The sequence below is a fragment of the Elephantulus edwardii genome, unplaced genomic scaffold, assembly GCF_000299155.1.
Source record: "Elephantulus edwardii isolate Elephantulus edwardi_28Jun2011 unplaced genomic scaffold, EleEdw1.0 scaffold00095, whole genome shotgun sequence".
In the NCBI taxonomy this organism is placed as follows: Eukaryota; Metazoa; Chordata; class Mammalia; order Macroscelidea; family Macroscelididae; genus Elephantulus; species Elephantulus edwardii.
This window is the reverse complement of record NW_006399845.1, coordinates 6,330,084-6,355,460: the sequence shown is the minus strand read 5'-3', so window position 1 is coordinate 6,355,460 and position 25,377 is coordinate 6,330,084. Positions and strand designations below refer to the sequence as shown.

The following is a 25,377-nucleotide window of genomic DNA, read 5'->3' as shown; positions in this document are numbered from 1 at the left end:
GTCCTGATCTTTGAATTTAATTTCTTCTATTATGTGAATTCCACCCTATCATATAAACCCACTAGACATGAGACTGGAGGCAGGATTGGGAATTCTGTTTGAGTTCATGGTGTGTCATGCCTTACTCAATGTGCCTGTTGTTGTATTCCTTTAAATTTTTTTTTCTTTTGCAAAAGTTGCAGACCTTTTTGAACTGAGGCATCAGTGGTTAGGAAGGATTGCAGGGCTGTGATCAATGAAGAAACTTAGCACGGTGGAGGGGTGGGGGTGCAGAGAGGGTCCTGCTGCCTCAGAGACAGTACTGTATGGTGGCAAGAGCCCTGGGCCAGGAGCCAGAGGACTGGGATTAGAACCCAGGCTCTGCCATGCAAGGCTGACATCCTTAGGCAAGCTTCTGCATAATGCAAGTGGAATGAGAATCAGAACAGTGCCTATTTCATGAACTTGTTTGGTATAATAAATGATACTAATTGATTTACTCATTCCATGAGTTTTGGGTGTTGTTTTTTGTTGTTTTTTTTTAATACCTATCAATTTTAGGCACTGGAAAGAAATCTGTAAATAAGGGAGACACAATCCCCTGCCCTTATGGGGCTTGTAAGGGAGCAATGCCTTGGTGGCCTGGTAACAAGAAGCTGTGCTGCAATCCTGAAGTACGAGGTTCAAATCCACCAAGTAACCTGCAGGAAAAGGATGGGCAATCTTCTGCCTTGTGATTAACCACCTCTGAAAACCTGCTGGAGGGTCAGCTATGGGTCGGTTCTGACTTGTACACAACAACAATAACAACATGGAGCTTATACGAAGCCCTGGAGGCAGATGGTTAAATGTTCAGCTGCTAACCAAAAGGTCAGCTGTTCCAATCCACCAGCCGCTTCACAGGATAAAGATGCAGCAGTCTATTTCCAGGAATATTTACAGACTTAGAAACCCTGTGATAATTCCTCTCTCCTGTAGTGTCACAGTAAATCAGAACCGATCAACAAAGATGATTGTGATTTCATATGTGGCCTATTCTTGAGTAACGTCATGCACAAAATGACTTTTAATATAAGTATCTAATTGGATTGTTGTGCACCATTGAGTCAGAGCTGACCCTCCAGTGAGTTTTCAGAGGCAGGTAATCTCGTAGAAGGAGATTAGCCATCCTTCTTCCACAGAGCAGCTGGTGGATTCAAACTGCATGCCTTCAGGATTGCAGCACAGCTACTTGCCACTAGTCCACCGGAGCTCTGAGGATATCTGGTGAGCCCACTTGATGGGTCCTTATTGTGTATATCTATAGGTGTTTGTGTTACAACCAAAGGAAGTTACGGACAGTATCGGGCTCGTGTCTGAATTGGCATAGCCCTAAGGATGTTCCAAGCAAGGTCGCTGAGTCGGAATTGACTTGGTGGCAGTAGATTTGGGAGAAATGTCCCATTAAGTAAGACAGTAAGTGCTCTTGCTGGAGCTCACTGTCTTTAGCCTGTTGTCTTTGAACTGGATTCCTGTCATGTCCCCATTTGTAAAGTCCTTGGTGCAAACTATCCAGCAGTCAGTTGAGGTTCAGGGACTACAGGTCTTGCAATAAATGAATAGTTTCCACATTTCCTCAGCCTTTGGTGTTAGCAGTATTTGTGATTTTACACGGTTGCTAAGTTGTTCTCCTGTTTGTGTTACTTGTGAGAATAAGTCAAAGGGCTAGCATGGCCCATTGCGATTCACAAACCGTATTTCAGTGAGTCATTTCAACATTTCCTCTCCAAACTTTTGATTAGCCACCCATCAAAAAACAAAATGGACAGATTTAAGGTTTCGGTTCCTCATTTCTCTTTTCCTTCCCTCTGGGGATTTTTCCTTGAGCATCAAAATGACCAAACTGCCTGCCAGGTGAAGGGCGTGTCTGGAAGGCAGGCCTGGGGGAACAGCGCTCAGCCTGTCAAAGTTTCCTGCCTCCAGAGGGGTATTTCTCATGCCTGCCTTCCAGTCACAGTTGTCTTTCTTAGTAATGCAGTAAGCCTCAATGGCACCAAGCCTATGTAGTTAAAAATGTCAACAGGAAATTGTTTTCTGGCCAAATAGCCCGTGTAGCATAGAGGGGGGTGGGGTGGGGGGAATGGCCATTTTTGCTGAGACATAACTTTAAAAACACCCATACAGCAGTGGAAGCGGAAGGCTCATTATATAAGCGAGCCCTCCCTGAGAGTGGAGGCTGGCGGCAGGAGACGGGTGTAGGAGCTAGGCCACGTGGTTTCAGGGCATTTTTAGCTGATAGCCAGATGCACAATTGACATTAAAGAAGGGGCGCCTACCTAGAAAGCAGTTGTTCTGTAGGGCAGCGAGACCTGTGTCTGCTCCGAGGAATTTGAGAACAGGCATTACTTGGAAGGTGCAGAGGTTTAGTCTGGAGAAATGTGACTTGGCACGGACCTCATGCCCCGGGTCTCAGTGCTACCGAGTCGGCTCCAGCTCCCCGTCATTTGGCCTCCATGAACTTCCTGCGCTCCCATCATGGTTTCCCTCTGTGCTGACGAGTTTTTTGGTTGTTATGTCTTGCAGCCCCCCGAATCCAAGCCCAACATCACCCCTCTCGCCATCTTGGCCCATGTTCTCGGCGCCATCCAGCCCTATGCCCACCTCATCCACGTCCAGCGACTCATCCCCCGTCAGGTCTGTTGCAGGGTTTGTTCCGTTTTCTGTTGCCGCAGTTGTGCTCTCATTTGCCTGGTCCTCTCTTCATGCAGTGTTCAGCCTCCTCGTCAGCTTTGCTCCCTGCTATCCAAACCTGCACTTGCTTTATGACAGGCCAGAAGAAGAAGTTCGTGAAGACTCCAGGTAAAATCATAGATAACTAACCACCAGAGGATAACGTTCCCATTTATCCAACACTGGTCATGGGTAACCAGGGACTAGTCTCTGCCTGCCTGTCCTGCTCTCTCCAGCCACAGCTCGGAGGGACCATTTGTGTGAACCGGCATGGTATTTTCCATGCCCTCTCCAGCCTTTCTCAGATTTCTGGATTCATCTGAGGTGTCAGGAGTTTGGGAAGAAGCCTCTGCTCCTTAATAAGTTCCTGCTTTGGCCACTCTCTGAGTCATTTGCCTCTCTGTGCTTTGGTATAAGATAATATGAGCAAGAACTGTGGACACACATGCTTGGCTGCTTCCCTCGTTTTTATCCAGCAGGATTTATTTGTGGAGTTGGGCCTTTGGCCATGACCACTGACACTTAGTTACTTAGACCAGATCCGCTGGGAGAAAGATAAAGGTGATGCAGAAAATAAGGGAGCAAAATATGAAATAATTTCTCTTTAAACTGTTCATCTCTCATGATTCCTTGGCCTCTACCTCCTCCCAGAAATCGCCAGAGCTCCCAGCTGCCTCTGTGTCTCAGCTCCCCAGTTCTCATTGGAATAGGGAGCTTGACCTATTTCCTCTCCCCAAGGACCCTGTCGTAGTTGTCTCTGCTTTTGTGAATTCATGTTCTAAGTGTCACAAATCTTTGCACTTGAGTTCTTGGGACAAAAGGAACTGTTTAAATCTAAGAAAAGGATAAATGAAGAGTCTTCCAGAATCCCTATGCTATGTTGGGCCAAGCTCCACTGTGTCTTAGACTTACTCTGCTCTCAGACAACTAAAATGTGGAGCCCATTTATAAATATCATAAGCATTTGGGGCTCTGGAAGTGTTTTCTCTTCATTTTTACCCCATAAGGGTAGGTTTAACAGAGAGGCTTAAATGATTTATAAAGCTGAAATTAAGTTTTTAAAAATAAACAATACATACCATCTTGGAGCACTTTGAAAGCTATCATTTCATTCTATTCTCATGTTGGGAAGGAGAAAAGAAATGTCTGAACCTGTTAGGGGAAAAAGCAAACTGAGGCACAGAGAGGCAACTTACACATGGTCACATGACTCCCATGAAAGCAATGCACAATTCAGGATTCTCTTTGTCTCAGTTACACATGCTTCACCCTAAACATATGGGTATCCCAACTTTAAGTTTCCACATAACACCTAGAGCCAGAGCCTTATCCGGTAAGGCTCTGATAAAATGCCCTTCTCATTCACAAAAGAGACCGAGACATGAGGAGGATATGTCTCTTCCATTCATGTAAAGGTTAAATCTTCAAAGCACTGACCCTTTGAACAGAATGGGTTTGGGAATTCAGACCAGTGGAATTACTCAACTGAAATGCACGTTTGCTCTCAATGTGTTTGAGCCCGTGGTTACTCAACACTGCCCCTCTGGCCACTGTTAGCATGGCATAATTTGTCACCTGGCTCTCCACAGCCCTTCCAAAAGCTGCCATTTGGAAACAGCCAAAGCAGAATAGGGCCTGGAGTGGGCTGTCACTAAGCTGAGTGTGGGTGCCAGATAGGAACACTGCTGGGGAGCTGAGCAGTTGGAAGAACAGAGAGGGTTGGAATCCCTCAGTGCTCTTGCAGTGCACAGCCAAGAGGTGGGGGTGTACATACTCAGATCTGAAAGGACCTTCCCCTAAAGTAACATCAAACTTCAGATCTCTCCCCCACCCAGGCAGCGCTTTTAAAAAGAAATAATTAAACCTAATTAACGGCCCTATGAACTTTTACACAGTGTCTGCTCTGGAAATGGCTGCCTCTCCTCTCTTGGAACCATTTTTAATGCTTGTTAGTTCAAGTTCAGGAATGAAAATGCCTTTTACAGCACAGCAGGAAAGGGAATTGGGGGGAGTACTGCCTCACATTTCCTTTTCCTATCACTGACAACCCCTAAAAGGTCCCCAAGCCCCGAAGCACAGGGGCTACAGAAAAGAGTGCCTAAATAATCAAGCTGTTGCCACCCACCTCTAGCCAGCCCCGCCCCCTGTCGTGCTGTGCAATGGCGAAGGGGAGCATCATTTTGCAAGGCTTGCAAGGGCATTTGAGGGAAACTCCTCTGAGTGCTTTCCTGGCCTCCTGCCATGCTCAGAGGCAAAAATTAAAAATGAACCAGCAGAAGGATCCAAACTCGCTCATGCCCTTGAAGACCTAGCTGAGGCCTGAAGGGCGCTGTGGCAGGAGAGGCTACCTCAGTCCTTTGTGCCCATGTTGAGGCACACAGGGGAGAATGAGGAATCTGAGAGGCTTTAGAACTAAGGAACTCTTGGTCAGGCTTCCCCTCCCCCCCCTCCGCCCCAGTTACAGCCAAAGCCTACAAGCCCAGCCTCTCTGCCAACAGGATCTGTCTGTTTTAGTAGGAACTCTACCTAACACAAATTGCTTAAGGCTGTTGAAGGGGTTATGGCATCAGGGCACGTGACTGATTGAGCCAAGAAATGTTTTTGAAAAGATAAAACATTCCCCTATTTTGCTACCAGAATTAGCAAAGAAAGATGCAAGATTCCCAGTTGAATTTGAATTGTACACAAACTTCTTTTTCAGTGTAAGTATACTTGCTCTTGGGGAGCAAGGGTGTCCCTTTTTTGTACCCCATATGTGCCAGCCCTCTAATTTGGGGGTGAGGAGAGGTCTCAAGCAAAAAGACTCTTTCATTGGCTGTCAGTCTACTCTTAAATTGAGAGAAAGACAAGACCTTTCTCTCACTTTTGGGGTTTTCAAAAATGCAGTGTTTTATCATCACTTCATCATTTGATACTAAAATCCTAATACTAGTGGAAAGTTACTCCTTTGAAGAGATAATCTTGGGCACCTGAGACCATTCCCTTTGCTTTCTGACTGCCAAATACCCCAGCTGTTTCCCTTGGCTTGCTCCTCATTTGTCCCATTACTATTATTTAATGAAGTTAATAAATAACCTCTGTAGAAATGCAACCCAAGGAACCTGCCTAAGAGGTGGTTGCCCTCACCTTTCAGCTCCCCACCCCTCTTTGTTCTTTTCCCACCTGCCCTGCCCTGTTTTCCCACGGAGAAGTAACCCTACCTTGAAACCTGGTCTCTAAGACCCCAATTAGTGTGGACTGGATTCTTCTTCCACCTTCAGTGTCATAACAGACCCGTTCACCTGCCCATATGGTGGTTCTGCTGTCCTAGCACTTTGTACAACCATGTTACTCCTTCCTGTTCCTCCCCACCCCCTTAAAAAGAGAGAGAACACAACTCCTGAGTTTTATTCCTCCCTGGAAAGCTGTATGATGAATCCTTGCCCTTGCTGGCTAGCACAGGACAGTGGTTCTCATTAGATCACAGGATGTGCCCCTTGCCCTGAACCTTCATGATCTTTAGACAGGAAGAGCTGTTTTCCAGTTGCAGCTGATGAAGATCCAAGGCTCGTCTTTCTTGCCTGTTGTTCCGAGTGGCCCACTGCATTTACTCCCACCTGGTCGTCACCTCTCGGCTACTAAGAAACCAGGAGGAGCAACAGTAAACCACCTTGGCAGCAGATTCAGGATAGCCATTTCCTCTGATCCTCCTGCTCAGCAAGCACTTTTAAAGTTATTTTTCCTTTAGGTCTCCCAGAGCCAAGACTGGAAGTGTTAGGTACCTGGCCCTGGCACAGGTTTCCAACCATCCATGGTTCTATTCTCAAGGGGAGCTGGACTTGGGGACACAAAAAAAAAAAACAAAAAAAAAAAACAGTTCCATAGTGCTCCAAGCTGTCTGCCCCTTCAGATCTGTCTGCATTTACCTTATAAGAGCAGGGTTTAATCAGACTTTGGCCACTAGAAATCAGTGATCTGTGGGAGGTTCTGGATCCCCAGTTCCTTGATGTTGTCCATAATCAGGAGAAGGTAGGAGTAAATAATATATATTCTTGAAATACATTTCCATCCCAGAAGGCTGACGTGTGGTGGTGGTGGTGGTGTTTTTGTTAATAATAATAATAATAATAATTATTATTATTATTATTTAGTAGTAGTAGTAGTAGTAGTAGTATTCCCTCCCTTGAAACCCTAACATGTACTTTTCTCCAGTGACTTAGGGAAAAGGGAAGATCACTCTTGTAAAATAAAAATGTTAAAGGGCCATTTTCTTTATGACTCTTGAAATGTAGATTTTTAGGAACAAGTTCCATCCCAGAGCAAAAACTCACAGAAAGCAGCATGACGTACCAACTCTTCTGAATTACTCTCTAGAACAAAGGCTAGCAAACTCTGACCCATGAATCAAAAACCTGTGCTTGCTTGGGTTTTTCTAAATAAAGTTTTATTAGAACACAGCCACGGTGTTTTGTTACCTGTTTTCTGTGGCTGTTTTTGTGCTACCATGCAGAGTTGAGTAACTATATGGCTATAAAGCCTAAATCATTCACTCTCAAACATTTTTACAGGAAAGATTTGATTAACCCCTTCTCTCAATCCTAGTTGTCCATAAGAATCACTTGGGGAGCTTCTTAAAACTACTAGTGTGTGCCTGTACTGATATCTGTAAGTCAGAATAGAACTCAGATATATGTGAGTTTGTTGGGTTAAAAAAAAAATCCTCCAGATGATTCAAATGTACAGTGAATGTGATTGTTAATATTCAACTAGGTATGGGGCGGAGGGGAGAGAATGCATCATATCTTTTTTTCTTATCCTCTACACCACATAAACATGTACATGCAGACAGGCAGACAGACACACACACACACACACACACACACACACACACAGACATCCCTTCTCAATTCCCTGTTTTATCCTGAGGTCAGGGAGATCCAGTTTTAGAATCCAGCTTTACCAGTAAGATCCAGCCCAATGAGAAATAAGGAACATCTGGGAGCACTAATGTCAGCCTGTGGCCTAGCGCCGAAGCTTGGCTTGCCCAAGTTTCTCCTTTTTGGGTTCACTGCCCACTGCCAGCTTTCAGCAGAGGCTTTTGGGAGTGTTCTCTAGAGCAACTTGGAAGTTCCTTCATATCCTCACCACTGCCTTCCTCCTAAGGCACCCCAGCTCCAAAATTGGAGCCTCGCCTGACCCCCGTTTCAGCTGCTGTGACTCCTATGCAGCATGTTGTTAACATGACACAAGGTGACCTCCCAAGCACACTCTCTCAGAGCTTATGGTCTTTCTCGGTATTTCTCATTTTTCTCCTGTGACCTTTGCAACTTTTCCACCTCATGTTTTGCCATCTGGCTGACTTGTCAGGCTATTCCCACGAGAGAAGACGAGGTGGCCTGTAGGGGAAGGGAAGAAGAGTGACTAAATATCTGGGACTTTCAAACACTGTAGAAAAAAACCCATTCAGTTAACTCCTGTTTTCACACAGCACACCGTTCCGGAAGGCAAGAGCCTTGTACGCCTGCAAAGCTGAGCATGACTCTGAGCTCTCGTTCACAGCAGGCACGGTCTTCGAGAATGGTGAGTTTCTCTTTCCTCACAGAGATCTAGGGGGGCTGGGAGACCAAATAGCCAGAGTTCCTGCACAAAGGAAAACTCAAGAGAGCAGGTAAACCCAAAAGGAGTGTTTGTGTGCCGTTCATATCTGTGCTATTTTCTGGAATGAGAGAACAGTAGCAGGACTTTAAAAGACTTCTTAAGAGTTACTGTTGCAAGAGGAATTCAGTCTCTTCATTCTGAGAGAGGCAGTCTGGTCACATAGTTGTGACCAGTAAATGAGAATGTGTGTACAAGGGGCCTGAGCCAGGCACCTGGCAGTGACTGTGTGAGTCTGGGGGCAAGACAGAGGGAAGGAGTCACAGAAATGAGAGCAGGAATGCTGGAAGTGGTCAGAAACCCACGGGGAGGATGAAGTTCACATATCCCTACGTTCTTGAGCTCAGTACAGAAGCGTGTTGAAGGTATGGCATGTGCCCTGGATGCCACTTGAAGAAGGCACCACTAAGCAGTTTCTCTTAACCCTGCATGGCCCAACATCCCCAATCCTGGTATTTGTCTTTGAGCACAAATCCAAGGGAGGGTCCCATGAAACGTGGAATGGCAGAAGCACCACAAACAAGAAAGGCTCCTGTCTGAGGAGCTGGACAAGAGCAAGGAAGGAGTATGTACTGACACATCACCTGGTGACGTGTGGTGGGGAAGGGGAGGGTAACGCCATAGAGATTACTCCACGCACTTGTTAGCTCCCTGCTGCCCTGACTCAGTGACATGCATGTTTTTAGTAGTAGGGTAGGCAGATTTTCAAGGCAGCAGGCATTTGGTTTGCTCTAAGTGGTTCACTGGAGATTTTGGCCTCTGCTGGGAGAAGATCCAGGTTTCATTCCTATCCAGTGCACCCCATGTGCTGCTCCCACCCAATATGTCAGTGGAGATGTGATTGTTTTCATGATGCTGAACAGATTTTCAGTGGAGTTTCCAAGCTGATATAGACTAGGGATAAAGGCTGCACAATCTACTTCAAAAACAAGCCTGTGAGTATCCTTTGGATCACAACACTTGGACTGGCAGTCAGTGAGAGGAGACTAGGCAGCACTTTCCTCAAGTCACCCCGCATGAGGCCTCCATGAAGAGGGGCCTGACTGGACAGAAGTTCTCAATAAAAATAAGGGGGCTCTTGTCCCCTTTAATCTAACCTTCTTTAACTTTTTGAGTGGAAGTAATCCATCTCACAGTCAAACCACACACAAACTGCCAGCCGTCCTGCTCAAGTAACCTGGTGTGAAAATGGGAGTCTGTGAGGCCTTGAAAACTAATGAACAAAGACTGGATGTGCTCTGGGAGATATCAAGAATATTATCCATAAAGAATTCCAGAGGTCATTACAAAGACAGAGAAAGAGGAAAAGAACAAAATGAATGTCAGAAGAGACTCTGAATATTGCACTAGAGTGCGAGAAGCCAAAGTAAAGGAAATAAATCACAAAGTTAAGTAATTGAGTAGAAGATTTCAAAGGGCAGCTTTTGAAGACAAAGCAAAGTATTATAATGAAACGTGCAAGGGGCTGGAGTCAGAAAATCAAAAGGGCCGAACTCGCTCAGCATTTCTTAAGCTGAAGAAACTAAAGAACAAATTCAAGCTGCAAGTTGCAATACTTAAGGATGCTGTGGGCAGAATATGGAATGATCCAGGAACCATTAAAAGAAGATGGAAGGAGTATACAGAGTCACTGTACAAAAATGAATTGACTGGCACTGAAGAATTTCAAGAAACAACATATGATCAAGAAGCAATGGTGATGAAGGAGGAAATGCAGGCTGCTATAAAGGACTTGGCAAAAAATAAGGCCCCAGAAATTGATGGAATACCAGTGGACATATTTCAACAAACAAAGGTTGTCCAGGTCATGCTCACATAGGTATGCCAAGAAATCTGAAGGACAACTACCTGGCTAACTGACTGAAAGAGATCCATATTTATTCCCTTTCCAAAAAAGGTAGCATGACAGAGTGTGGAAATTATTGAAAAATATCACTAATGTCAGACACAAAATTCTACTGAAGATTATCAAAAACCAACTGAAACAGTACATTGACAAAGAAATAACAGAAATACAAGGAGGGTTTAGAAGAGGTCATGGCACTATTGCCAATGTCAGATAGATCTTGGCCGAAAGCAAACAGTACCAGAGGAATGTCTCTCTGTGTTTCATTGACTGTGCAAAGGTATTTGACTGTGTAGATCACAACACATTGTGGCCAACTTTGAGGAGAATGTAAATTCCAGAACACTTGATTGTGCTTCTGCAAAATCTATGCTTGAACCAGGAAGCAGTCCTCAGAACAGAGCAGGGAAACACTGAATGGTTAAAAATCAGGAAAAGAATGCATCAGGGATCCATCCTGTCTCCATACATTTTCCATCTCTATGCAGAACAAACCATTGGGAGGCTGGGCTTTATGAGGAGGAATGTGGAGTCAGGATTGGCAGAAGACTCAACAACAACCTATGTTATACAGATGATACAACCTGGCTTGCTGAAACTGAGGAGAGCCTGAAGTGCTTTGCTGCAGAAGGTCAAGGACTGTAGTCTTCAATATGGTTTGAAGCTCAACAACAGGAAGACACAGATTGACACCACTCAGCCAATCGGCAGCACCATGATAGATGGAGAAGAGATTGAGTTGTAAACATTTATAGCTTGCTCAGTTCCACAATCAACACTCTTGGCACAAGCAGTCAGGAAATCAAAAGACGAATTGTACTGGGAAAGACTACTGTTGGGGATCTCACCAGAGTACTGAGAAGCAATGGCATAGGCCATGATCTTCGCAATTACTTTCTATGCATCAGAGAACTGGACAATGACTAAGGATGACAGAAGAATTGAAGCCTTTGATTGTGGTGCTAGAGAATAGTCTTGATCATACCATGGACAGCCAAGAAAATAAGTAGGTCAATTTTGGAGAAGGTGAAACCAAGTTTTTCCTAGGAGGATAGGATTTTGAAGCTCCATCTAACATACTTTGGGCACGTGACTAGGAGGGACCAGCCCTTGGAGAAGGATATCATGCTTGGAAGGGTGAAGGGACAGAACAGGAGAGGAAGACTTTGGAAGAGATAGATTGATGCTGTAACTGGAGTAATGGGGGTGAGTGTGTGAAGAGTCAGTAACCCTGCCTCAGGACAGGGCAGGCTTCAGAACCCTTGTACATAGGGTGTCTGAATTGCAGGCGACTTGACAGTACATAACAACATAGCTCATAAAACTGGATACTAGTATTTAATGCACTATATTCTTTACCAACTTTTTTAAAGTGATAATTGATGGCATAATTCATCATAATTTATCTGCGTAAGAGATGCATCAAAATGTTGGGGGAAGAGCTCCAGTTTGGATCATTGCTGAGTTTTTCATATATGAAGTTCTCCACTAAGGCTCATCTCTCAGGATCCCTCAGTAGAAGGGTCTGTTTCATTTCACCTTCCGCCCCCCCTCCCCTTCAAAGAAGGAAGCAAATGCAGCTGCTTGGTTTCAGGAACTGGACATTTTCTCTGCGTGCCTTCCCTCCCCACATGGAGTGGAGGCAAATTTCCTCTGGAAGGGGTGAGTGCGTTAGTTCAGCACACCCTATCCCAGCTGGCCAGCTTCACTTTGGCCTGGACCACACCCTATACCTCCTCCTCCTTAACTGAAACCCAGAAATAATACAGAGCTACCGAGGCCACTGTGCAGCAGAGGAGACCCTGTACATCACATAATCTTCACACAAGTCGCAGCTTGACTTTTTGCCTCTGTGACATTGAGCAACAGTTTTAACCATTCTTTGCACTTGGTTGCATCCTCCTATCAAATCAAGATGACAATACCTTTGAGAAGTTGAACTAGAAATGTGCAACAATGGAAACAAAACATTTTTTATGTTTTTTAAAAAAAAGGTAAGTGGAACTATGTGAAGAAGAGTGTAGCACCAGGCCTGGAGGAAGACTAATCAGCAAACCACAGTTTGGATATGATACAACCTTGCTTGCAAAATGTGAAGAAAACTTGAGGCATCTCCTGCAGAAGATCAAAGACTACAGCCTTCAGTATGGATTACCTCTCAACGTAAAGAAAGCCAAAAGCTTACCACTAGGCCAGCAGACAACATCATGATAGAAAAAATATTGAAATTGTCAAAGATTTCATTTTACTTGGATCCACAATCAACACTCATGGTAACAGCAGCCAAAAAACAAAGACATTGGGGAAAATGTACCGTGTTGCATTGGGAAAATATGCTGCCAAGTACCTCTCCAAAACAAAGAGCAAAGATGTCAGTTTATGAAGACTAAGGTGCACCTGACCAAGCTATGGCCTTTTCAAATTGCTTTGCATGCATTTGAGAATTGAACAATGAATATGGAAGAACAAAGCATCAGTGCATTTGAGTTGTGGTATTAGAGAAGAGTAATGAATATTCCATGGACTTTAAAAAAAACCCAAACAAACAAACAAACAAACAAACAAACACCAAACAAATCTATCTTGGAAGGAGTACAACCAGGATGCCCTTTAGAGGCAAAAACGGTAGTTCTACGGCACTTTTCTCTCTTAGGTGCCAGTAAGGCCTCTGTCTCTCATGCTTTAGACACATTGTCAGGAGGGAAAAGATATGCTGAGAAAGGTGGAGGGTCAAAGAAAGAGAAGAAGGCCCTCAATAAAGCAGATTGATACCATGATGGTAACAATGGGCTGGTTCGTAACAGACTGTGAGGATGGCACAGGGTAGGGCAGGGTTCAGATCTGTTGTTCATAGTGTCCCTGGGAGTCATAGTCAGCTCAAGCACATAACATCAACAACTTTACAGGTGCTGGGAGAAAAAGTTGACATGAAACACATCATATATTTAGAAAGACTCCATACATGTTAAGTGTTCTGTATATTAGTTATCATAATAATTGTCATTCTCAAGTCCATGTTACAAAAAGACTCTAGTGCTGCCAACATTCACAGTGACTGTTTTATATTCAGCCCTGCCTCTTGAGTGAGGATAGGCCTTTCCGACTTAACTCACTGGTCCTTGATCATCTGCAGGGGCCTCTCAATTGAAGCCACAGCATATATCGGATAATAGAGTCCAGCAATTTGTGTACCCATATCAAAAGCTCTGTCACTCTGTCTGCCTAGCTCTTCAGTCAGCAACGTGGGACATTCATCTGACATGAGTTCCTGGCATGAACACTGGCACAGAGAAGCTGGAGGAATTCCCAAGTCTCTCCTGACCCTGGGCCCCTAGGGCCAACAGACCTTGGGGGACCCATACTGTGTATGGCCTGCTGGTCTGGTATTTCCTTTTATGGTTCTCAGCAGCCAAAGCACTGACCTTAAAACTTTGTTCCAACAACTTTCATGTATGCCCTTCACAAAAACAAACAGACAGCCCAGGTACCTCTCCTGTCCTCACCAAGACAGGTGCACGGGTGCACAGCCCACCATCCAGACACACGTAATAGGTGCATGACTCCACACTGACCCAGCTAGCACAGATCACAGAGCAATTGTAACATGGCCCATCTCTTCATGGCAGACAAACCAACCTGAGTGGAACCTATTTTAGAGCTTCTGTGTCCTTCTCCACCAACAAGGGATAGGCTTCTACCTTTAGCTGAACAAGATTTGAGAGATACTCATTTTGACAGAAAAATCCAGAGTTTAAAAGTATGCTTTGCCAAGTTCTAATTTGCTGCTCACCTGGGCAGAGTTCCTCCCCGTTCTTATCTAATATCCATTCTGACAACACAAGAGGCCCAACCTAACACAATAGCTGGTTCCAACTATCAAACGATAGGGTGTCCCATGTGTCAGTCTTTCCTGTGACTCTGTTCTTGAGGACAGCCTTCTTCTGTTTAATAGCTTTCTTGTGATGTAATTCTCAATACCTCAATACAAAATATTCTGTACTTTACCCACCTGAATTCAGTAGTTTTAGAGTTGTTTCAGAACAATTTTAGACTTTTTTTTTCCACAGAACCACAGATCTTTAGCACTAACCCAGTATTTCTTCCCAGACCTCCCTCATCCAGCCCTGTTGTCATCCTTGTTGTTAGGCACTCAGGTTGACCTGGACTCATCGTGACTCTGTGGGTCACTGCTGTGTCTTGAAGCTCGGCCTGATCCTACTCACATCCTCTCCTGGGCTTCAGTCTATCATTGTAGTCACCATGTCTATCTGTGTCAAGGAAGTTCTTCCTCTCTTTCAATGACCCACTTTCCAAGCCTGATGTTCTTTTCTAAGGACTAGCCCCTTTGCCCACCATGTGTGACCCTCCTGGTACATGAAATACGCAGTGGCATAGCTTCCAGCATCACTGACACACACAAACCAGTGCAGTAGGACTAACTGACAGAAGAGGGGCATGCCCAGTTCTAAGCCACCCCTAATTTACTTGCTGTCTAAAGACTTGGCTATTCTAGACTGTCTGTGTAAATGGAATCATACATGTATGGTTTTTGTGACTAACTTCTTCCACTAGGCATAATGCTTTCAAAGATCATTCATGTTGTAACATGTATCTGTATTTCATTATTTTGTTGTTGTTGTTCCTGAATAATAACTTCATTGTATAGTGTATCACATTTTGTTTGTTCATTCCTTAGTTGATAGACCTTTAAGTGACTTTTAAGTTTGCACCGCTGTCAATGTTAGTGTACAAGTTTTTGTGTGAATGTACATTTTCTTGCTCTTGCATATACACCCAATTGTGGAATTACTCAATCAACCTTTTCAAGAACCACCACATTGTTGCCAGAGAAACTGCACTATTTTACATCACCAATATCTTTATTTTTTATTTTATTCAATTGTGGCAAATCTATAACAAAACATTTGGTATTTCAACATTCTTCTTGAGTTCAGTTCAATGACATTAGTTGTGTTTATCAACCATTAGCATTAGGCATGCCCTCATTTTCCCTTCACGCGAATGGAAATGTCTGTTGTTGCTATGTGCTGTCAAGCCAGAACTGACTCATAGCTGACCCTCCATAGAGTTTCTGCAGACTATATATCTCATGGGAGGATATTGGCCTTCTCTCTCCCATGAAGCAACTGGATACAAAGCACCTGCCTTTGGGTTGGCAGTGCAACTCCTTACCCATTAGGCTACCGGAGCTCCCTGTTTACAATTGAGTTGAAATCATGAACAGAAGCTAAATGTCTCCTAAACAATGAGTTCCCCTTTTCATCTCTCTTCTACTCACCCCTGGTAGCCACTAATAAACGTTGGTCTCTATACACTTGCCTATCATAGGTATGTCATGTAAGTGCAATCACACAATTTTTTTGGTCATAGACTTGTGCTTTTGTCATAGCCTTGTCCCAACTTCTTCCTTTTTTTTTTTTTTTTTAACTTCTTCCTTTTTTTAAGCTTCCTTTTTAAAGTCATTTCAGTGGTTGGGAGGAGAGGAAAGGAGGAAAAGGCCAAAGAAGGAAGAAGTCAAAAAGGAAAAACAAAGATCCCAAGATGATTTTTTAGCTCTAAACCCTTTCTTTTCTGTCGTCATTCTTGTTATGTGTCTTTGAATTGAGTGTGACTCATAGCAATGCTATTAACAACAGATCGGAACCCTGCCCTGTCCTCTGCCGTCCTCATCATCTCTGACACACTTGAGCCACTGCAGCAATCACTGTGTCGGTCCATCTCATTGAGGGTCTTCTCTTTCACCGTCCTTCCACCTTTCCAAGCATGATGTCCCTGGTCATGGAAAAACCTCTTCTAACAACATGCCCAAATATGTGAGGCAAAGCTTTGTCATCTTTGCCTCCAAAGAGCATTCTGGCTACATTTTCCCCATGAGATAGCTGTTATTTTGGCAGTCCTCAGTTCATTCAGTACTCTCTTCAACACCACCCCTCAAAGGCATCATTTCTTTATTTTCTAGCAGGGTGCTTTGACTTGCGAATTTTATTACAACCTCTGCCTCTTCTCTTGGTGATCGTCATAAGTCCTGTAATGGGTGTAAATAAGAGAGAGATTTGGTTTGACAAGTTAGAAGTCTTACCTAAGCATCCTGCGGTCCTCTAGGGCTCAGTGGCAGGGTTCACTGACACCAGTTTGTTTATAACCAGCAATGCCAGTGACCTCTCTCTCTCCCTGAAGGGCAGAATGTCAAATTAAATCCCCAAAAAGGATAAAAAAGAAAGGGATAAAACCTACTGAATTTGGGCAGAATAGCAATGGAATAAGTTAAGGCTCTTTCTAGATTGATTTGACTGGTAATATTTTACTGGAGACTATTTTTGGAGAAAAATGTACAGGAAATCCTATTTTCCCCCTCTCCCCACCTCTGTAGGAAGAAATAAAAAACAGTAGAGAGAAAAAAAATATTAACATTTTAAGCAGTAACCTCTTCTTCCTTTACGTACCTCTGGTTAGGATCAGTGTTAGGTAAGGGCTGGTTAAGTTGTCCTGTGGCTGTGTCATGAAACGAGCATACCAGTCGAAATAAAATTTCCTAATGATAAGTATAGAAGTGAGTATGTTCTTTTTCCAGATCAAAAAGAATGACTTCGGAGAAAGGAGAGGTAAGGGCACTGGCAGGGGAAAGTTGGTTGTTTCCCAATGATTTATCTCTAAGCCTTTGAATCCCACGGCCCTGCACTGTACTTGGGCAGCGGCCCAGTCACCTCGTGGACTTTGTGCAGTGGGGAATGGATGTGCCGTGCAGTACCCGGAAAGAACTCCAGTGTCGGCCCCAGCCAGTCTACTAGGAAACTGTCCACTTCACCCCGAGCACCCCAAACATTAACTGGAAAGAGAATTCACTCCCCTTCTCGGGAACATTAGTCATCTTGAAGCAATATGATTAGTGATACCTGGAAAATTCACACAGCCGTCACTAAAATTGGGTTCTTGGGATACTTGATCAAGATCTGAGATGAGCTGCAAGTGTGAGTGCAAGGAAGGCTACCCTAGGCTTTTTCTACTGGTGGAGAATACCCTCAGCAGCTGCCAGGATGATGAGGTCATGGGAGAGTGCCCACGCCTGGAGCCTTCAGCTGCTCCACTACCCCCACCCACATTCAGTCCCCCTCTCACTGAGGCTTTCCCTTAACCCCTTAACTTGTCTTATCGCTTCCACTCTTGCCCTATAACTCATTCTCTTCACATCTTTAATAAATGCAAATCATGTTATCTCTCTGCTAAATATATCCTGCGGTGCTCGCCTCACTCCTAGAATTACTGGTGAGGCCCTCCACACTTCAGCTCTTGCCCCTCCACGCTCCATGCATTGCCACCACACAGGACTTCTTTATCTTCTCAAGTGGGGATCAGCAGGTTACAGTTTCAGCCTCGTTTTGTAAATAAAGTTTTATTGGAACACAACCTCCCACATCTTTTCATTTACGCATTGTCTGTGGTCCCACAACACCAAGCGTTGAGCAGAGAGGCTGTTTGTTTGCTATTTTACTCTTAAGAAATTTTTCAGGTTACTGTTTTCTATGTAATCACATTTTCCCCTTGTGTTAAAATCTTTGCAAGGAGGCCTGGTGGCACAGTGTTGCTCAAGTGGTAACCAAAAGGTTAGTGGCTTCAAACCCACCCAACCATCTCCATGGGAGAAAAATGTGGCAATCTCTTCTCATAACAATTACAGCCTAAAAAACTATGGGGCAGCTCTACTTTGTATTGCTATGAGTCAGAATTTACTTGATGACAATTAATAATAGTCCCTTTGAACTTGGCCCATTCCCTTGAATGGCCCTTTTTTATCATTTAGATTTTAACTCACATATCCTCCCTATTCATGATTGATGGAGAAAAGATTGAGGTTGTTAATAATTTCAGCTTTCTCTGATACACACTCAACAGTCTTAGTGCTAGCAGTCAAGAAATCAAAAGACAAGTTGCTTTAGGAAAGTCTACTATCCAACACCTCTCCAGAGTGTTAAAGAGTAATGATGTCAATCTAGAGACTAAGGTGCACCTGTTCAGGGTCATGGCCTTCTCAGTTGCTTGCTATGCATCTCAGAGCGGGGAAATGACTAAGGATAATAGAAGAAGAATCGATGTATTTGAGATGTGGTGCTGGAGAAGAGCATTGGACATACCATAGACTGCCACGAAAACAAAGAAGTCTGTCCTAGAGAAGATTGGGAGGCAAAGCCTTTAAAACTCCGTCTCACATACTTTGGGAATGTTGGCTGGAGTAACCAGTCCTTTGAGAAGGACATCACGCTTGAAAGGGTAGAGCATCAATGCAGGAGAGGAAGACCCCAGATGAGATGGATTGACACAGTGACTGACGCAGTGGCAATGGGGACAGGCCTGTCAGATCATGAGATTAGCTCAAGATAGGTCAAGGCTCAGAGCTATTGTTCACAGGGTTCCTATAAGTAATAGTCAACTCAGTGATACTTATAACAACAATATTTTCTTCATCCTTCTCAACTTCCTGATTACTCAATAGAAAACCTCAGCTTGTTGCTGTTAAGTCAGAACCACCTCATAGCTAACCTCCAAGCAGCTGAAAATTGCATGCAAGGAGATTGCCCAGCTTTCTCTGCCTAATTCCTGGTGAATTCAGGCTACTTGACTTTGAGTTGACAGTGCAATTCCTTACTGGGTAGGCCACCAGAGCTTCCCTATCACCAGCTAAAAATTATGTGTTTCTCTATTGATAGATTGCTCCTACTTAAGAGCACATCTTGTCTACTTGCTCTCCACCATACACAAGGACTTCTCCCCATGCCTGGCACGTGGTAGGTGCTCAGTAAGTGTTAGTTACATGAATAAATATTTTTCAACTACACAGCTTCTGTGCTGCTTCCAGCCAGTGCTGCTTCCTCCTGCGGCAGCCAGCCATTGCAGATCTTAGTAAGACACTTAGTCCTTGTCCACAGTGAGCAAATGAGGGGAGGAGCGTTGGACACGCGGGGATGTGTGGTGTGTACATGGATACAGCTGAGAGAAAGTGGCTGGCAGGAAGCAATAGCCATGTCAGCAGCATTTTATATTTATTATCTGCCTGCTGAGCTTGTGAGCCGCCCGGGCGGCGGCACTATATGTGCTTACAGAGGAGTGTGGACACTGGCATGATTCAGAAGGTTAGATGTTGGTTCAGTGCAGCCCAGGAAGTCCTCACAGAGTATCTTGGTTGTTCAGAGCACTGGGCTGGGTAAAAGCAGTTACAGTTAAGAGCGCAGGCTCTGGAGTCAGACAGCCTGCACCAGACTTAACTCCTACTTCTACAGCTTTAACATTTGTGGCAAGATACTTTACCTTTCAGAGCCTCGGTTTCTTACCAATAAAATGAGAATTGTGGCCATCTAAGATAGAACTGTTAGTTTCTTCTCATCCAGAAAGAAAAAAGAGAAGACAGTCACAGACTCAAGGAAGTCAGTAATCCAGAGAGCTAATGGTCCACATGAACCACCGTTTCCTCCAGCCAGGGGAGAACTAGATGATGCTTGGCTGCCACTCGCAACCACTGTGACCGGGGACATGATGTTGTTGGTCAAGTTCAGCTCACAACCCTTGATGTTTCCCAGTATGATGTCTTTTTCCAAGGACTGGTCCCTCCCAATAACATGCCCAAAGTAGACTTCACCATCCTTTTCTCTAAGGAGCATCCTGATTGCACTTTGTCCAAGACAGTTTTGTTTATTCTTTTGGCAGTCCATGGAATATTCAGTCGTCGTCTCCACCACCACGATTCAAAAGCACGGGAAGCAGTTGGAAATACCATGGCTTGGGACAGGTGCATCTTAGTCTTTAAAATCACATCATTCTGGTGTTAATCTCAGCGCCACCTGGCCCCCTGTAGAAGGCATGGCAACCCTCCTATCGCTGTGGCAAGGACGTTCTGGGGCACAGCAGATTGGGCTCCAAGCAAGGGTGCTCTGAGGACCTGCTTCTACGGTGTCTCTCAAAATTAGGAAAGATTAAAAAGGAACTGCCACCAAATCCCAAGAAGTCAAGTCCACCAAAAATGCAGAATGCTGTATCTGTTGAGCCATTTGACAGCACCATCTACAAGAATCTCCAGCTCCATGACCACACTGTGTCCACCTTAGAGTTGAACCTGGACACCCCGAAATCCAAAATGCCTCAGCCTGCCTCAGGACAGGAGTCCCCATGACACTGAGAACTCAAAGGACTTCACTTGCATTGTCTTTGCTGCTCCCTTGATGCAAAAAAAAAAAAAAAATGAAATGTACTCAAAAGTCAAAATAATTTTTTAAAAATGACATCATTCTTTATAGCACTTTGGAGAAGTCCTTAACCAGCAAATGCTTCCAGTGCAACCTATCTTTTGATTTATTGACTGCTGCTCCTATGGGGGCTGTTTGTGGATCCAACTAAATGAGACTGTTGACCATTTAAGTCTTTTTCCCCCATCTTTTGTGATGTTGCCTATTTGTCCAGTAGTGAGGATTTTTCGTGTGTCCTTGATGTTGAGATGTTATCCATATTATACGACAAAAGGTCCCAATTAGGAGAGAAGGGAACTGTAGACCAAGACTCCAATTCCTTAAAGGCAACCACAAAAATAAGTAAATTGACATACTGGTCTAATATAGGATGGAAAAACCCCTAAAAATAATTGCCCTAAATCACCCTCTAGGGAGTTCTGGTGGCCTCTTAGGTAAGGAGTTGCAGCAGTTCAAATCCAGCAGCTGCTCCAAGAGAGAAAGATGAACTGTCTCCACCTGTGTGATTTATAGCCTCTGAAAACCCACTGAAGGGTCAGCCATGAGTGGGTTCTGACTCCATGTCTGTGAGGTTTTTTTGAGCAGTCACCTTTCTAATGTGGAACTGAAGCCTCTCCCAAGGCTGCTTCTTCACCAGTTTCAAACTATCCTATGAAAAAAAAGCAACCACCATGAAGAATGTGCTGCTTAGAGCAATCAAGTATATATAAGATCAAAAGAAAAACGTTTGCTGAAAAACAAGCCAGGAAGGTCAAGGAAACCAAATGAATGGAAACAAGAAGCCAAGAGTATAAATGGGGAGAACGCTGAGACATTGTGGAGCCTGCAAACAATGGCAGGGAACAACTTATGTATTAATTACTGATTGAATGGAAATGTTCACCTAAAGCACAGTAAAATACATTAAAAAAAATAATAAAATGGAGATAATAAACTCCATAGTTTTTCCGAGAATGAAAAGAGGCAATGCATGCAAAACGTTAAGTGTTCACTGTATATTCTTAAGTATGCTCAAAATATAATGAAAAGGGGCTTGGTGTCTGAAATCAAATAGGCTGTAAAATTAGAATTTGAATGCAGCCTATTTGATTTCAGACACCAAGCCATTTTTCAACCTTGAACACTGGAAGCAGGAGTTGCATCCACTTCCTAAACAAGATGCTTCCAGAAACACTATGAACTTTGATAAATGTCGATAGTTATAGAAAGGCTTCAGGCTTTTTGTTCATAGGGTCACTATGAGTCGTGCTCAACTGAAAGGCAGTCAACAGCATCTGCAAGCAAGAGCTCTGGTGGTCTAGTGACAAGAAGCTGCACTGCAATCCCAGAGGCATGCAGTTCGAGGCCACCTGCTGCTCTACAGAGAAGGATGGACATTCTCCTCCCATGTGATTAACTACCTCTGAAAATCCACTGGAGGGTCAGCTGTGGGTCAGTTCTGATTCCATGGTACACAACAACAACAACCCTGAGCAAGGAATTTACCTTTCCATATCTTAATATTTTTTATCTGTAAAATAGGAATAAGAGTGATACAGACTGGTTGTTATGAAACAGAATCCATGTAATGGCAAGTAGTTAGTTACTGGTGAAGATCAAGTCAGTCAGCCTTTCTAAAGCTCAGTGCACATGCAGCTTCATGTGTTAGTGCCTATCAATTCATGAGGTGGAGAGTGCATAGAACGTTGTTACGCTAGAGAAGGCCATAATACAAACAGAATACACAAGAAACTTGTTAGGAAAGCAAAGTAATGACACATCTGAGCACTACTAATGTGCTCATGAACTGCCAGAATGAATAACTCTGACTTGGAAGAAATTGAGCCAGGATGCTCTGTAGAAGGGAAGTTGGTGAGACATTGTCTCACATACGTTCCTAGAGAAAGACATCATGCTGCATAAAGTTGGTCTGCAAAAAAGGAAGAGACCCTCAGTGAGGTGGATTGACCAGTTACTAGAACAGTGAGCTTAGATAAAGGAACAATTATGAGGATGGTACTGTTCTGGGCAATATTTCTTCAGTTCAGCTCATTTCTGTCACATCAGAGCCTGTTCAGCTGACACTCCAGTGGGATTTTTCTACTGAATCGGTAAACAGTAAATCTCTTGGGAGGAGCTTGCCCATCTTTCTCTGGCTGGTGGGTTAGAACCACCGGAGAGGCGCCAACTTTAGGTTAACTGTACAGCTCCCTACGGACTGCAGCACCAGAACTCCCTAACAATGAATAATCCATGGAATGCGTTATGAGGAGAGAAGGAGAGGGACCATAAGTAGCTGGGATTCCGTTATGGTATTTGGGTATTTGTTTCATTCTGTGTTCCATGATGGTATTTATCAAGGATGGTGCTTCTGTTAAACGTTAAAAGGTAAAGAAAATTGAAGACCATAAATTTACAAGGGCATCTGGTGCTATCTCCCAACTACAGTAGTTTTTGAGAACTGGCTGCTTGTTACTATCACTCTCATATAAAGTGGAACTTTCAAGGAGCTTATTAAAATACAGATTTCTAGGCCCCAAACCCAGAAAGTTAGTCTTCATGGGTATGTCTTGGGGCCCAACAATTTGCGTCCAGGTGGTTCTGATGCACACAGTCCTGTACCACATACCTTAGTAAACACTGGCCTGAAGATTCGTCTTTGTCTCTGCTTCTTCCTTAATTTTCCTATTGCATTTCTAGTGTTTATCACCACGTCAGCACCTGAGCAGTGTTCTGAATAGCTGGCCAAGGAGGGCGATGTGTCTGAAAGAAATGGACTTGATACATCAGACAGAGTGACGGTTTAACCAGGAGCTGTGCTGTAAAATGGGAGGAACCAACTTTGTGTGTAGTTGCCCGGTTGATTTATTCTTCTGGGGTGAGCTCAGGGTGTGTGTTTAGGGTTTTGAATACTCGAGGTTTCCTGACACTTAGATGAATGTGGAGGCCAAGGCCTTACTCTGGTTAAAAAAAAAAAGATTGTTAATCCTGCTGACCAATCAGATGACGCAGGGTCCGTGTTGGGTGTACCCAGCTTTTCTGAGTGCTTTGTCCGTGTTCAGTCCTTGAAGCCCCACGAGCACCTGTGGAGGAGGAAGAGAGGTTTATCAGCTCCTCTTCATAGATGGGTGCCGATAAAAGTGGTCTTGGTGACTTCCACATGCTGAGATGGAAGGGCAGAAAGCAAAATTATCTCAGCTTTAGAATATTACTATGAATTGGAAAGCCTTGGTGATTTGAAAGACCAGACTGTACTTCTATTATTATTTTTGCCTTCCATGTCAGCGCTCCCTCAGGCCTTGTGTGTTGTCATAAATCTGAAGTATGCTGGCCCCTTTGGTTCATTCCTAAAGTCAAGGGATAGAAAGATTATGTGGGCATATTGGAGACAGACTTTGTTTTTTTCAAAAAGCACTCAACGTCTTGGCAAGTTAGATATTGATCTTCCTTGGATCCCTGGTGGTACAGTGGTTCAACAGCATGGCTTCTATCTAAAAGATTAGCATGGGGGTGAGGGGGCATGTCAGGGGTGGTCAAGTCAATTCCAACTCATAGCAACCCTATGTGACAGCACGAGAGGGATCCAAAGTGGCAGTAACATGGTCTGGATCGGGCAGCGGTGGTGGGGATGGTGCAGGCCGGGGCGGGGCTCTGTGCTCCTGTACTTAGAGGCACTGTGAGTTGGAGCCAACTTGATGGGACTTCACAACAACAACAACAACAACAACAAAACTGCTCCGTTGTGTTTCCCAGAACATAAACCTTGGGATCAACCTGATGGAACCTGTTTGGTTGGGGAATTTTTTGAGGCCTTCATAATTGTCCTTTTCCCGCCTATCTATTTGCTTTCTTTAATTTCTGTTTGCTTGTTTCCCTATGACTGAAACAAGGATTACATAGTAGTGCTGGGGCAGAAGTGCTTTTCCAAAACAACTTCAGGAAGTCGCTTAATTTGCCCGCGAGGGGAAGAAGGGAAAATTCATTCTCTCCAAACAATCTTGGAAAATTCACGTTTTCCTAATACGTAAAGAATAAATGGTATGGCTGCTCCCCGGAGTGATTGTGTCTATTCCCCATAAGCCCGGGCAGCCCCGCCTCAAAGTCTCATGAACGCTCCTGTCCTCTTTCCTGCTGTTGACTTTGTAAACTGATTGGGTTTCCTACCATCTTTAAAACATAGCAGCAGTTTCCATAGACACAGACTGTGATATCACAAACATGGGTACATATTCTTTGATGATTGAAAAATCAAAGGGGTAAATCTTTGGGGAACTCTGGTTGGTGGCCTAGGAGCAAGAAGCAGCACTGCAATCCCAGAGGTACATGGTTCAAATCCACCAGATGCTCTGCTGGAGAAGGAAGGGCAGTCTTCCTGTACCAGTCAAATCCGATTAGACAGTACACATAAAAAACAATAATAATAATACTAATAAAAATTGTTTAAAAGGTGGTAAAACTTTGAAAATGCTGCTAGAGGAAGGAGGTAACAGTATTATAGAGGAGGGGTGTTCTGGAGAACAAGAAAGGAGAAAACCAGAAATGTGGGTAGAACCGAAAAGGACTAGTCAACAGCTGTAAAAGACACTTTTTTGAAGGGAAAAAAAAAAGGGAGAAAGCCTTTTTAGAGAAATTAGAAATCAAAGATAAGGATTTGAAGGTGAGACATGATTAGGAGCTGAATAGGTTTAAAAACGAATTCTTAGCAATCCTCCACAGGCACCCCACTCGGTATACAGTACTTGTTAAGTATTTCCTACATGGCTAGATGGTGGGTGGATAGACAGATGGACACATGAAGCACTACAGCTACTGAACTGCTAAATTTAAAAAGTAGAAATCTATTATTTCTTTGCATGTAAACCAAGGAGTTCAGAAAGTGTATGAATGACCACAGTGGATTTGGTTTGTTTTCTTTTTGGAGGCTTTACTTTCTCATTATCACCTTCCTACACACACACACACACACACACACACACA

At 43.9% G+C, this 25,377-nt stretch overlaps 1 protein-coding gene across 2 annotated transcripts in view; it reads left to right on the top strand.

Moving 5' to 3' along the window:
- Positions 1 to 25,377, top strand: part of ARHGAP26 (Rho GTPase activating protein 26) — a 636,281-nt gene that overhangs the window by 610,660 nt on the left and 244 nt on the right. The window contains exons 21-22 of one of the 2 annotated variants that reach the window (XM_006891116.1): positions 2,542 to 2,652; positions 8,156 to 8,247. In XM_006891116.1, coding sequence (XP_006891178.1) covers positions 2,542 to 2,652; positions 8,156 to 8,247 — 203 coding nt within the window. Of the gene's footprint in view, positions 1 to 2,541; positions 2,818 to 8,155; positions 8,248 to 25,377 lie in introns of both variants that reach the window. The other variant, XM_006891115.1, reaches the window with a different exon arrangement.